The 15,005-nt window shown below is 37.4% G+C and overlaps 1 protein-coding gene across 1 annotated transcript; it reads right to left on the bottom strand.

Moving 5' to 3' along the window:
* Positions 1 to 13,272: 13,272 nt before the first annotated feature.
* Positions 13,273 to 15,005, bottom strand: ccl27b (chemokine (C-C motif) ligand 27b). Its single transcript, XM_047382321.1, has 3 exons — positions 14,852 to 15,005; positions 14,221 to 14,335; positions 13,273 to 13,979 (listed from the first exon to the last, which is right to left on the bottom strand). Exons 1-3 carry the CDS (start codon positions 14,913 to 14,915, stop codon positions 13,862 to 13,864), a joined length of 297 nt encoding a protein of 98 aa, XP_047238277.1. The 5' UTR covers positions 14,916 to 15,005; the 3' UTR covers positions 13,273 to 13,861.

Raw genomic sequence — 15,005 nt, 5'->3', positions numbered from 1 at the left:
CTGGTACTGATGATTACCTGTCCTGGTAAACAAACATAACAAATGGATAAAATACCAGTATTGTGACCAGTCTTTGGAATTAATTGTTTTCCAGTGTATTGTTAAACAAATGACTTACCTGTGTCTCTTCCTCTGTAGGGTGTTTGGGCTAAAAGATTCCCCAGGGGCCTGAGCACCTTTTAAAGGTTCCGGAAGAGACCATTATAAATTGAAGGGGAGGAGTAAACTGTGTGCATGTTAGTCTTTAGTGTTAACGACTTAAGCCTAGGTAGAGACTTGTTTTAGAGATGTTTAGTAATAATGTTTGTTAAATAAAGTGATGTTTTAGCTATGTTGTATGTATGTTAGTGTATATGTTTGTTTCGCCTGTCATGGTAGGTCTGTTAATGGGAGGGGCTTTAAAAGGTTACCGGTTAACAAACTGATGGGGGCTGCAGCTGTGACCATGTGTGACTTGTGTAACAGGGTCTTGTACCTGTATGTCTTCAGTGTTGGTGAATAAACACCCAGTGGGCCTGCACCTTTTCTCTGCCTCAAGCCTCCTGCCTTAATCAGCTGCCAAGGGCCATTCTAACAGTTAGATAAAAGCTTTTTCGGCATTGTTTATGTTAACCAGGTCATATGTCATTCTACATCACCTTTAGACTGACCATGTGACAGCTGTGCAAAGTTAAACACTGCGAGGAGAAATTGCACAATGTTGAGCAAATAGGCAAAGCATGAGTGATCTGCTTGAGTGAGCTCTATCTATTGTGTAATTCTACCCTTTAGACGATAAACTGCCCTGTTTGCATGTAGTTAGCCACAACTTCACTTAAAAAGCAACAAATGCTTTTACTTAGTTTATGCCTCATGTGACAAATATTCTGACATGGAAATGGCATGCTAAAATAAAGTGAACCTAATGCATCAACTGCATTTATGAGTCAGTAGAAATGTGAGTTTAAATAATGTCAAATGGTGCTAATATTTGCTCATTGTAGCTTAGTTTTAGTGGGGGATCTTCTTGAGTTACATAATTAAGCAAGGAAGCATCAAGCACATTCTTAAGATGGTTATTATAGACTTCATTACTGCTTACAGCTCTCTGGTAGCTGCAGCGTGTTAATTAAGTAAACTCTTCAACCACAGGCCCACTCTGTATTTTATTGCTCTCACTGTGGCATAAAAAAGGGTGCAGGGGAGCAAAGTGTTGTGATGTTTAAACAAAAGTGATTGTGACTCACCAATTTAGTCTTCATCACACAAGTTTTGTCACATTTTACTTACCATTCTCTACACAAGATGGCGCTATAGCACAAGTCTTGGTCTCCACAAGACTTGTCGTGGTTCTACAAGTAACAAAAATTTACCAATCCTTTTGCACTTTTCATACACAAAATATTTTACGGGATACAGGTCGATTTCCCAACACTATTGCTGCCCCGCATCCTGGGAAAAACACCGGTCCAATAGAAGTATACCCAATACAAGACCACCAATTCAACATTTGACACACAACACTGATACCATACGGCCAACACCATGAGCAGAACTACAAGACAGGAAACACAGAAGCAAAATATGTAAACAAACTTAATCAATCTGTAACATTTAACAGAACTTAATTATATGATAAAATCTTAATTTAAACTACTACTACTACTGTTATTATTAATAATGATAATAATACATGATAATAATAACACGTGCTACAACAACAGCAACAGAACAACAAGAAGTTGAAAGTTGTTGAAAAAAAAGCACAAATCCTCGGTTGTAACTACAGGCCAAAATTACTCACACCCTGGTTGATTTAGATAAAAAAATTATTTTCATTAAAGTTTGTTTCTAATAAGAAATGGGACAGGCATCTCTCAAAGAATAGGGAAACAATGTAAAAGGAGTATCATTTTAGAAAAAAAAGGATGTGTTATCATATGTTTATTTACATTTCATAGAAAAATTGGAATTAAAAAAATATTTATATCTTTCGTAATAATCAATGTAAAAATCTGTATTGCTTTGCAGCAATCAATCCCTTCTTACATTTACTGACCAGCTTTTTGCATGTTTTTCACTGGTATTTTGGTATTTGTTTCTTTTCAGTGATAAGCTCCACGTTTTTGAGGTTGGAAGGCCTCTTTGCCATCACCCCAATCTGTTGCTCCCTCGGTCGATTCTGTATCAGATTCAAATAGGGACTTTGGCTGGGTCGCTCCAAAACATTAATATTACTTCCAGTCAGAAGAAGTATTTGGCAAAAAATATAAGATTACTTAAAACCTAATTTCTGCCAGGAACGTGAACACATTTGAACTAGACTGTAGGTCTTAATAGACCATCAACTGAATCTTCATCATGCAGCTTGGTTTTCACTTTCAGAACAATGGGCCCGAGGGTTCTAAAGGTTTTATACAATACATCTCTTATAAATGAGAGGGACAAAGACCAAGAGGTTTATAAAATCATAATAGAATCTAAAACACAATTTTTTCAGATTGCAGCAGCTGGATGTTTGTACAAATCTTTGTTTTTCTGCCCAGCTTAATTTACACAGCTTTTTCAACAAAACTGGTCCCGTGTGAATCAGTTTATCCACATATTTCTTTGGTCTTTTCTAAGAAAATAACCCAAAGCTTTGTGTGGATTGATTGGAGCCTGAAGACTAATGACTAGGGATTTAGGCTATGATAGAGTGTGCAGGTGTGCACAACAGTGAACTGTTTTTATATTCCTGTATGTGCATGTGATTTGGTTCCTTTGAGTGCTACCCGATACAACCCAATAGTGTTTGATGTCTAACTACATTTACCCACAATGACTGAGTCAATTTACAAAGGAAACTGAATTACAAGAAAGAGCTTCAGGGGGATCAGAAACAGAGGTCTGTATACATTCAGGTTGCTTTGAGTGAGTTGAGAAAACTGCTATGACACAAGTAACTGTGTCTTGTGTTAAAGAGCAACACTTATCAAAAATTATAAAACACTGAATTTGTTCTGGCTTTTTCATTAAACAGATGATTCATTAGCTGTCAAACACTTTCATAAATTGCTCCCGATCTTGCTGTTGATGAGTCCATAATAATTACAACCAAGTATTTAAACTGAAAAAGCAAAAAACACATATTAGTTTTTTTTTGCATTTATACCGTGTAAACATGCAACAGCTTCTAACTGATAAACAGTTCAGTTTATTTATATGGCACCAATTTATGGGAAATATAATTTCAGAATAAACTGGTCTAATTTATCTAATTTATTTCCAACTGTACAGAATTAAGTTCATTTTAAATTCAACTAAGATAATCTAATTTATTCCAATCATATAGGTGTATCTCTGTGAACAGGAATAATCACCAAAAAGTGTATTTGCTTCAGTATTTCAATTAAAAGTGGCAATTCAAAAATTTGTTTATGCTAATTTGGCAAGCTAAGGAAAAAAAATATTCACCTACTCAGAAAGTGTGAATATTAAATAAGACCGATTAAAAGTGTTGTTATTGCACAAGTGTCAACCTACTTGTTCCTTAGGAAGAATGCTGGGTCGAGTTAAGTCCAGTAGTCCTTCACTGACAACTTCCACAAAGAAGGTAAACCACAAAAGGACATTGTTAAATAAATTGGCTGTTCATTGGCTGCTGTGTGCAATTGTATTGATGGAAAGTTTAACGGAAGGAAAACATGTGGTATTAAGATTCAAATCCAACTAGACAAAATGCACTTTAATCCAAATTATAACAAAATACAGTCAAATTTATTTGATCATGGTAAATTGGCTGGATAATGCTTTTACTCAAGCCAATGCATTCAACTCCCCTTACAATGCTCACATGTTAATAAACAGTATGGGAAGGAAACTTGGGGTTCGGTGTCATTTCAACATGTGGTGGCAGGGCAGGGGTTTGGGAGTGGGGAGTTAGATTTGGACTCACAAAACTTCCGATTGGCAGATGACTTCTCCTCCCACTGGGCCACAGCCATGCTTATTTATATAATGCCGAATAGAAAAAGGTTTTCTATCTACTGAATCCCAGCCCACTGTGTAGCCTTTACTGCAATCCCTCATCCTGAGCAAGCATGTGGTGACAGTGGAGAGGAATCACTCCCTTCTATCATGAAAATACCTCTAATTAAACCAGGCTCAGTATGTGTCTTTGTCCTGGCCAGCTGGGGCCAACTGGAAGGAGATTTTGCACTGGTACAGAAGCTCTTTTCTGCATTTTTTAATTTTAGCGTTTATTGCATTAAACTCAAAACAAATATCTGATAGTGCTAACGAGACACAATAAATTGCATTAAATTACATTAACCGATCAGTTTCAAAATCTATCAAAATGAATTAATCTCCTAATCTATCGGCGCAATTTGAATGATTCTTTTATTCCCACTAAAAAAGTCTGATCCACACATTGTACGAAACAAGGTACCTTTATATGTCTCTGATTTTATCATTGATTAAAATAGCAACACTTAAATTAAGGCTCAGAAAAAAACACCTGAAACAAATAATCAATGTCATCAACAAAGAATTTTTGTTGTTAATCATCGTACTAAGATCTACTTCCTAATGCTTTAATTAGGTAAAAAGAAACACATAAACAAGCACTGTTGCCATGCAGCAAGAAGGTCCTGGGTTCGATTCTGCATGGAGTTTGCATATTCTCCCCATGCATGCGTGGGTTCTCACCGGGTACTCCGGCTTCCTCCCACAGTCCAAAGACATGCCTGTTAGGTTAATTGGTAACTCTAAATTGCCCTTAGGTGTATGAATGAGTGTGTGTGTGGTTGTTTGTGTGTTGCCCTGTGATGGACTGGTGACCTGTCCAGGGTGTACCCCGCCTCTCGCCCATAGACTGCTGGAGATAGGCACCAGCTCCCCCGCGACCCACTATGGAATAAGCGGTAGAAAATGACTGACTGACTGACTGAAACACATAAATAATGATACTAACACTAACTGCCAACCTTTTACAGCTAGGCGTTGCCCATGCTGCTCTCTCCACCGTCAGCAATCTTAGACGTGTGTCCTGCTGTTTCCATTTTTCGCCATATATTTGTTCACTAACTGTTTAACTAGTGCCAAAATCTTTTGGCCAAAAACACACGAAGCACTGAAAAATGGTTCAAAGTGGTGAGATAAGGCCTTTGATTGATCATAGATTTTAAAAGCTTTCTAAATTAGCAAAACAGACATCATTTGTGGAAAAGAAATTATTACACATATTCACAGAAATTCAGATTATTCTTTTGACCATAACACTCACCAAGGTCATCTACTCACATTATAAAAAACTGGAAGGTCTGGATGACATCTGCACGGGTTAAGACGTTGTTGTGGTTAAACCCTAAAACATCGTTTCAATGGCTCTTAAAGACAAACTGTCAGATCTGTTGTTTTCTGTATACCAAGCTGCAAATGTGCAACATATAAAAGGTTGTAAATTCACTCCAAAAAAGGTTCAGTAAACAAGTAAACGCTTTGATTAATCTTCGATACTGACAACCTAAACGTAGTTGCAGGAATTCACCTAAGAGTAAAAGTAGAACTTCAAAGCAATGTTATGGAGAGCAAACCCGTTTTTTAAGAAGTGCTGTTAAGCAGTACTGCTGAGGCAAAACTGTAAAAGTAACGCCTTCGTATGTCAGCACTCTTGGAACATACTCTTCACCACCTTCATAGTGTTTGTGTTTGGAGTAAATCACTTGGTGAGGAATGTACGTTATGAAATTATATAAAGAAACTAAGTGAAGCTTTTGAAAAGACATTTCAGATGTTTTTTGTGTACGTCAGCTCATCTCTCAGGGATTAGTTGTGTCTACACAGGCCGTAGGGCTTCGGTGTCAAAACGTTTTACACAATTAGGGCAACATTCCGGTGGTACTCAGATTTTTCAAATAAAGAAGTGCATTCATAGTGTCAAAAATGGCAAGGCAAGCTTATTTGTGTAGCACCATTCATGCAGAAGGTGATTGTAAAGGAACAAAGAAAAGTATGATAAATGCAAAAATATAGTTTAATAGAAAAAATAATCCTCATAAATAGGAACAATAACGTAGTTAAAAAACAATAGGTACCTACAATATTGCCAAGATAAAACTGATAAAGTTAATATTGTTCTTTGTAGAAAAAGCTGTGGTAAACAATAATGTTTCCAGTCCTGCTTTAAAGGAGCCAGCTGTTTGTGCAAATATTACGTTTAGGTTTGTTTCAGCGCTGAGGAGCATAGAAACCAGATGCTGCAGGTCTCTGATGATCTAACGCAGGATTCTGTGGCTCTTTGGAGCTTCCACCTCAATAAGTTTGGCTAAAAATGAGATAGAACCATCAAATGTTTTTAAAGATTGATATGATAACAAAGGCTGGTTTTAGCAGTTATTCTGAAATTACCATTAATGTGTCATGGCTTGTGAGGTAGGAGCTGGACCAAAACGCAGACAGGACCATGACAGACATGAAAGAAATCCAAAAATCACCTAATGTTCATAACACAATGTTTTTTTGTTTCATTTTTCTTATCATTAGGTTGGAAACAAATATCAACATCCCATAGAAGAAAATGTATTCATCCACTTTTTGCTAAAGTTTTACGTTTTCTTTATCTTTACACCTAAAAACACACAAAAAAAACTAAAACAAATTTCCTATAGAAGATATTTTTCAAAACAAATAATAATTATTTTTTTCAAAAGGTCATGTAAAATGTGCAGCTCCAGTTTTATTTAGCTGGACTGAGAGCCAAAATGGCCTTTTTGGATTGTAAAGGTTGCAGACAACAGATCTTAGGGGTACAGATAGTGCCTATCCCAGCTGTCATTTAGTGAGATGCAGGTAATACCTTGTAAAGGTCCTCAGTCCATCATAGGGCCTCTTTAGAGACACACAGGACAAACAACCACATATGGGCACATTCACTCTTAGGGCCACTATTCCAGTCTATCCAATAGTATGTTATAATCAGCTGGGTATGAGATCCAGTAATATCAACACAGAAGTTTTAGATGCATCACTGTTATGACATGATTTAAAACCTCAACCAGTGCTGTCTAATTGCTGTGGTCTAGAGTGCCGCATGTCATATACCAGTAAAAACAAGTTAAAACCGGGGATACCATATTTACAGGGATTGGACAATGAAACTGAAACACCTGGTTTTAGACCACAATAATTTATTAGTATGGTATAGGGACTCCTTTTGCGGCCAATACAGCGTCAATTCGTCTTGGGAATGACATATACAAGTCCTGCACAGTGATCAGAGGGATTTTAAGCCATTCTTCTTGCAGGATAGTGGCCAGGTCACTACATGATACTGGTGGAGGAAAACGTTTCCTGACTCACTCCTCCAAAACACCCCAAAGTAGCTCAATAATATTTAGATCTGGTGACTGTGCAGGTCATGGGAGATGTTCAACTTCACTTTCATGTTCATCAAACCAATCTTTCACCAGTCTTGCTGTGTGTATTGGTGCATTGTCATCCTGATACACGGCACCGCCTTCAGGATACAATGTTTGAACCATTGGATGCACATGGTCCCCAAGAATGGTTCGGTAGTCCTTGGCAGTGACGCGTCCATCTAGCACAAGTATTGGGCCAAGGGAATGCCATGATATGGCAGCCCAAAGCATCACTGATCCACCCCCATGCTTCACTCTGGGCATGCAACAGTCTGGGTGGTACGCTTCTTTGGGGCTTCTCCACACCGTAACTCTCCCGGATGTGGGGAAAACAGTAAAGGTGGACTCATCAGAGAACAATACACGTTTCACATTGTCCACACCCCAAGATTTACGCTCCTTGCACCATTGAAACCGACGTTTGGCATTGGCATGAGTGACCAAAGGTTTGGCTATAGCAGCCCAGCCGTGTATATTGACCCTGTGGAGCTCCCGACGGACAGTTTTGGTGGAAACAGGAGAGTTGAGGTGTACATTTAATTCTGCCGTGATTTGGGCAGCCGTGGTTTTATGTTTTTTGGACACAATCTGGGTTAGCACCCAAACATCCCTTTCAGACAGCTTCCTCTTGCCTCCACAGTTAATCCTGTTGGATGTGGTTCGTCCTTCTTGGTGGTATGCTGACATTACCCTGGATACTGTGGCTCTTGATACATCACAAAGACTTGCTGTCTTGGTCACAGATGCGCCAGCAAGACGTGCGCCAACAATTTGTCCTCTTTTGAACTCTGGTATGTCACCCATAATGTTGTGTGCATTTCAATATTTTGAGCAAAACTGTGCTCTTACCCTGCTAATTGAACCTTCACACTCTGTTCTTACTGGTGCAATGTGCAATCAATGAAGACTGGCTACCAGGCTGGTCCAATTTAGCCATGAAACCTCCCACACTAAAATGACAGGTGTTTCAGTTTCATTGTCCAACCACTGTATATGTTTTATTTTGAAAAATCCTGGTTAACATGATTCAAAATGATGGTACTTATTGTAAGTAGTAGTAATGCCACCTAGTTAGTGATTTCTGCAGCAAGCAGTGAGAAAATGAAACTTAGATGAGTCTTTGATATATTTTGACTCATACATTTTGCAAAGAAACCCGCTTTGTGCTACAGCTAGTGTAAGGTGACAGTTTAGGTGTGGTTGAACTTTTTTTCCCTCTCCATATTTGCGGACGCACACAAGGTAACTGATTCACAACAGGTGAGTCACACTTTAAAAACATTTTTTTATTGACCGTCGTGGCAAAAAAAAATCTAATATATCAAATATATCCTGCCTTAACTGAAGTACAATTTCAAACACATTTCAAACACATTCTTTTATACAATATTATTTTGAACTGTTTTTGTACATCTTATGTTCTTTTAAAGCAAATGAAAACGAATATTTAAAAAACCCACCAACTTCCTGTGTTAATTTGATGAAAAACGCCACAAACCACAATTACTGTCAATCCTATAGAAAATATATTTTAAAAAAAACGTAAAATACATCTGTAATTTCAGTGAGATTTGGACATTTTTTTTAGCTGTTTATTTTTTACCTTTGTTACCATCCTCCTCACTGTGTGTGGTGACAAGATAAACCTGACTCCTCATTCAGCCTTATTTGTTTCTCTCAGTATATGGGGAAGTTTGGGTTGAATCTCTACTTTGATAACATTGTGGTCATTTCCTGACTTATAAAGGTCAACATACATCTACCTTTTTGAATGACATGTTCTCTAGTCTTCCCATTTTGAAGAAAGCATGGCTAAGAGAAACTGGCCACGGGGAAACAGGAAGTCAGGAATTACAGATTAAACATTTGTAGAAACTCTAATCATTTCAAAAAAGTGGAGAATACATTTTGAAAAAATAATGAAATTACATAAATTTTATAGGTATATCTAGTGGTGTGGCCTTTTTTTGGGATTTCTTTCTTTTTACTCCTTTTAAATGAATGTTTCAGATTAAAAGTTAATTTTTTATCAAATCTCTAGTTAGAGATTTTGCTACAAATTGATTGACCTTTTCCCCCTCTTTTCCAATAAATGTGGTGCCTCAACTCAAAAAGAAACGATAACATTCTACAATACAAAAACACAACATATGCGTACTGTAACAGTATCGAGTATAATTGGTTAATATGTAAGAAATACTTTTTAAACAATAATATGAAGTAATAGTTCAACTACACAATGTTTACAAGGTTCATATTGTATGTAGTAATGATAATGGATCCAACTGACTGAAGCTGAGATGTTTAACTTCACATCTTGATCCGAAAAAGTTGTTTTAACAGATGTCTGAAGATGCTGTTTCGCACATCTTAGACCCCCCTGGTTTGGTCCTTTTGCAGCTTTTTTGCATTCCTAAGATATGATAGTAGTTTCGCATATCTGGGGTTGACACAGTAGGGCGTGGTCCTGTTCTTGACATACACTCTGCAAACCCAGAAGAAGATACATGTCAGTTTAGTTGTTTTTTTATCATTTAATGAGATCCTTCAGACAGAGAGGGGTGAGTAATTGAGAGGCAACTATGATGAAAGCAATGAAGCATGCATCAGCTTTATCATCCAATGATTTACTAAACATTTCTGCTGGTGGCTCACTTGCTGTACTTACATCAGTGCATCGATGTCACAAGGTCCACTGCGGTCCTGCCTCTCCCATCGTTCAACTTTTGACAACAGCTTTACTTGGACTCTCCTTACCTTAATGCAGCATTTTGGAATGCCGGCTGAAAAAAATGAATGACATAATGTTAAATACAAGACAGCATAAAATTACTTAACATTGTGCAAGATTAAGAACAAATGTTTTATTGATATAATCAGTGCTTGAATAAAGATGTTTCCAATGACTTTCATCTTGTTCTGAATATTTTGAAACCACATAAAAATCCCAATTAGACTAACGGCTTTCCATTGTGAAACAGTATTTTGCAGGTTGTAATTAAGTGGACCAGAAGTACCAGTTGATTATTTACATGCTGAAATAGGTTTCTATAATAGTTTGTAAAATAATTAAAAGTTTGTATTAAATGCACTCTGGTCGTCTCAACTTTAACATGCCAAAGTAGAAGGAAAACAAATCACTAAATGTTTAAATCTACACTCACTGGAGAATATGCATCTGAAAGTGCATCTGATTACTAACCCTGGTTATCAAAGAACTATTTGCTTTTTGTTTTGACTTATGGGTAAAAATGTCGTGCTTACCATGAGTGGAGGTGATAGCCAAAGCACTCAGGAAGACAATCACAAATACCACCTTCAGATCCATGATGGCAGAGAAACTGAAGGAAGAAACTCTGTCTTCACTCTATAAATACTGCCACTATATATACAGACAGCCAACATGCACTCACATGTGCTGACACTTCTAAACCCAATACACACTCTCACACCACCCAGCATGTTTTGCAATTTGGAGATGCAGCTGAAAACAAACTGTGACAAAATGTGCAGGGTAGATCTTTTATGAAGACAATTCCTGTCATTTCTGAACTCAAATTGATAAAACTGTTAATGCAGTATTGACATGTGATTCAGGAATGCTGCATAAAGACAGGCTTGAACAAGTTAGATTTTGTTGCCAAACAGCCTGACAAATGCCACACCAGCAATAACCAAATAATAGAAACCCAGTTGAATCATTTAGTTTAAACTGAAACCTAACTGAGGTCATTTTCCCAGCTCAGGGATTTTACTTTTGAAGTTTTTAAAAGCAGAATGTGAAACTTAATCCTGCTCAGTTTAGAAAAATAATGCAGCATGAGTTCCCATTTAACATTTATTTCCTTTGAAGATTCTCTTGACATTTGCTTCCCCAAGAAGGCTAAAGGTCGAAGTGCAGTTTTGAAAAAAAAGAAAATCTAGTTTCGAAAGAGAAGTACTATTTTACTGCAAGGATGATTGCAATGTATCGTAAGACGGAATAAGACAAAATGCAAGGGAATGTGTTACAATAAAAAGCAATAATATAAGATACAAATGGATAGAATATGATTGCAGTACGATTAAATTACAGAAGATGTACAACGATTATGAAAGATGCAATGCGATGAGATATCATGCAACAGAATGTAAACAGATACAAGATAAGATTACTGCAATTTCCTTTGTGTTGTATTTTATTATTTATTAGTACTTCTTTTGTTATTTTAATGGTATCGTTTGTTGCAACAAGGGGCTATGAGGAATGCAATTGTAATTAACTGTATTTCCTGCACATACAGCAAATTGACCATAAAGCTAACTTTGACTTTCATAAGATACGATATGACCTTTTAAGATATGATGCAATTAAATGTATTAAGATAAGATTAAGATAAGATAAGATAAGATACGAAAGCCTGGCCCAGAAGAAGTGTTGTTAAAGGGCTCCTGTCTTGTTCTGGTACCAGTAAGAAAACTAATCCGTCAGACCTCAATGACTATAGACCTGTTGCCCTGACATCCCACATCATGAAGGTCCTAGAGAGACTCCTGAATAAGCAAATAATAAACTATCAGGACCGCCTTCAGTTTGCTTATCGCTGTGGAGTTGGAGTTGAAGATGCCATCATACACCTGCTTCAACAAACCCACTGTCATCTGGACAAAGCCAGTAGCACTGTGAGGATCATGTTCTTTGATTTCTCCAGTGCATTTAATACAATCCAACCTGATTTGCTTTGTCAGGAACTCCATAAGACTCAGGTGGAGGCCTCAACAATCTCCTGGATCAAAGACTACCTGACAAACAGACCACAGTTTGTGAGACTGAAGGGTTGTGAGTCTAACCAGGTAGTCAGCAGCACAGGAGCACCACAGGGGACTGTACAATCACCATTCCTCTTCACTCTGTACACCTCAGACTTCCAGTACAAGACAGACTCCTGTCATCTGCAGAAATACTCGGATGATTCTGCAGTCGTGGTGTGGATCAGAGATGGACAAGAAGCTGAGTACCGGGAGCTAGTGGATTGCTTTGTGGCATGGTGTGGAGACAATCATATAATCTTCAATGGGAATAAAAAAAAGGAGATGATTGTAGACTTTAAGAGAAACAGGAATAGGTCAAATAGTATTTCCATCATGGGAGAAGAGGTGGAGGTGGTGGAGGAGTATAAATACATCAGTGTTCACCTGGACAACAGACTAGAGTGGAGATGTAACTGTGAAGCCATCTACAAGAAGGGACAGAGCAGACTGTACTTCTTGAGGAAGCTTAGGTCCTTTGGTGTTTGCAGCAAGATGCTGCATATCTTCTATAAGTCTGTTGTGGAAAGTGTGATCTCTTCTGCCATCATCTGCTGGGGAAGCAGCATCAGAGCCAGGGACTTAAAAAAGCTCAACAAGCTGATAAAGAAGGCTGGCTCTGTTCTGGGGACTCCTCTGGAACCTCTGGAGATCATTGTGGAAAGACGGATTCTTCATAAAATGAAGAACATTATGGAGAACCTTGAGCATCCTCTTCATGAGACTGTCCTACAACAACAGAGTGTCTTCAGTCAGAGGCTTCTTCAGATCTGCTGTAAGACGGAGCGCTACAGCAGATCCTTCCTCCCCACAGCCATCAGCATCTACAACGGCTCTTTGAGGAAACCTGTTTAATATGAACTACAAAATTTAATTTACCTTTGGGATGAATAATAATTTTGGATTTTGAACTGAATTGAATTAACTTTCAATTGTACTTCACACAAATTAGCAAGGATGAGGATGAAAACCTGTTAAAGTTGGTTTTTGTTTTAGCCTCAAACCAATGTTTTTGGTTTTTTAAAAGGCTTTCTGCCTTATTATGATGTAATTTTTTTTTGTATCACCCACTGAAGTTAGGAAAAATTATGCCGTGTTATGAAATATTTTGATTTATTGCAAAAACATAAAATACAATATAAAACCAAATAAGATCTAAATATACAGTTAACATTTTAAAATATGTTACTGATTTGGAGACACACTCAACAGAACAGAAAAACATGAGTCACATTTTGAATGTCAAGGTAAGATACAAATATAAGCTGTCTAAACTCAAGCAGAAACAGTAATATTCAATACTACAAAGCACAGAACATCTATTTAACTCTGCTCATTGTTAGAGGTTAATACATATGAAATATTGAGTACGAGAGCTGACAGTATTAGCTGACCCACGTTCACCATAGTAATAATGATACATCCTGGTCTTTAACTGATCTTGCATCTTTATCTTGGAAAGCAATCAGAGAAGTGTAGGGAAGTCATTGGTATACCGTTTAGATACACTGTAGTCCAAAAAATTTCCTCCCTACTTTACTTAAATACACTAACCCAAAAAACATCACATTATTTCCATCACTCATAGAAGTAGAAGAAAAACCTGAATATTTTAAGCAACTAAGAGAGCTTGTAAAACTCTTAAAAATTGTCACCACTCATTGGACAGAGTAAAGTATTTGTTCCACAACTTAGTATTTCCCAAGATTGTTCTGTCTCAGTCTTTTCATCGCGCTCAGAATCTTCGGCAGGCGCCTTTCCCATTTAGGATGAACACATAGTGGTGTCAGCAGGCCCTTTATGTACACTCTGTAAGCCAAAAACAAGGTAGATGACCGTTAAGTTTTTTTTATGAAGCTGTTATAACAGATATTATTTAAAGCAGCTATTAGCATGGTAAGCTCCCTCTGAAAGACACTGCTCACTGAATGGGAAATACTGACGCATGAACACCACTCACAGAGTCTTGCATTGTTACTTTTGGCTTGTTAGCTCTGTCATTTGACGACTTACTAAACCTTCCTGCTGGCAGCTCGTTTGCTGTACTTACACGAGAGCATCAATGTCGCAGGCTCCAGTGCTGTACTGCCGCTCCCATCTTTCCATCTTCACAAACCTTTTAAGGTGAATTTCTCTTGTTCTGATGCAGCATTTTGGGATGCCAGCTAAGAAAAGGGGCACAGTGTTAAATAAAATACAGCATTAATTAATTTTGTATGATTGAAAAGAATAACAAAAAATGAATCAACTTTGTGTCTCAATATAGTCATTGTTGTAAAAATTCTTCATCTAGTTCTAATTAAATCTTGATAGATTATGAAGCTGATGAACTGATAAAAACCTGTTGAAATCCGAATCAAATTTGGAGTTTTGCCATGTATAATTGTAGCCTAAAGGTTGTACATAATTGGACAAGAAGTATTGGTTAAATCTCAACATGTTGTAACCGGTATTTATACAAATAATTTTCCTGTAAAAGTAAGAAAATCGTGCCAGATAATTTCAGTTTTAAAATGCTAAAAGAGGATAAAAACTTCACAAGGTTCTCACAATTGCTCCTTTCTTTTTTTAATCTTTAATCTACACTTATTTAAAAAAATGTATTTATTGAATAATCAAATAAATCAGACGTGTTATCAGATGTTTTTGGTTTGAATTGTGCATAAAGGTGCAGGTCTTACCGTCAGTGGAGATGATGGCCACAGAACTCAGACAAACAACTATGAAGATGACCTTTAGATCCATGATGGCAGAGCAACTGTGGGGAGATCCTCTGTCACAGCTGTATATATGCTGATCGTGAATGTGCACGCGCTTGTGCACACACCTCGAGGC

This window comes from Girardinichthys multiradiatus, chromosome 12, assembly GCF_021462225.1.
Source record: "Girardinichthys multiradiatus isolate DD_20200921_A chromosome 12, DD_fGirMul_XY1, whole genome shotgun sequence".
NCBI classification, from domain to species: domain Eukaryota; kingdom Metazoa; phylum Chordata; class Actinopteri; order Cyprinodontiformes; family Goodeidae; genus Girardinichthys; species Girardinichthys multiradiatus.
Note: the sequence above shows the minus strand (reverse complement) of the source record. Positions and strands in the feature narration are given on the sequence as shown.

Bases quoted from the DNA above. Each gene is read 5' to 3' on its own strand.
- ccl27b (XM_047382321.1), bottom strand. From the start codon at position 14,915: ATGGATCTAAAGGTCATCTTCATAGTTGTTTGTCTGAGTTCTGTGGCC. The intron at 14,336-14,851 runs GTAAGACCTGCA...CCCTTTTCTTAG, and splicing joins GGCCATCATCTCCACTGACG to CTGGCATCCCAAAATGCTGC. The intron at 13,980-14,220 runs GTAAGTACAGCA...TTTGGCTTACAG, and splicing joins TGCGACATTGATGCTCTCGT to AGTGTACATAAAGGGCCTGC.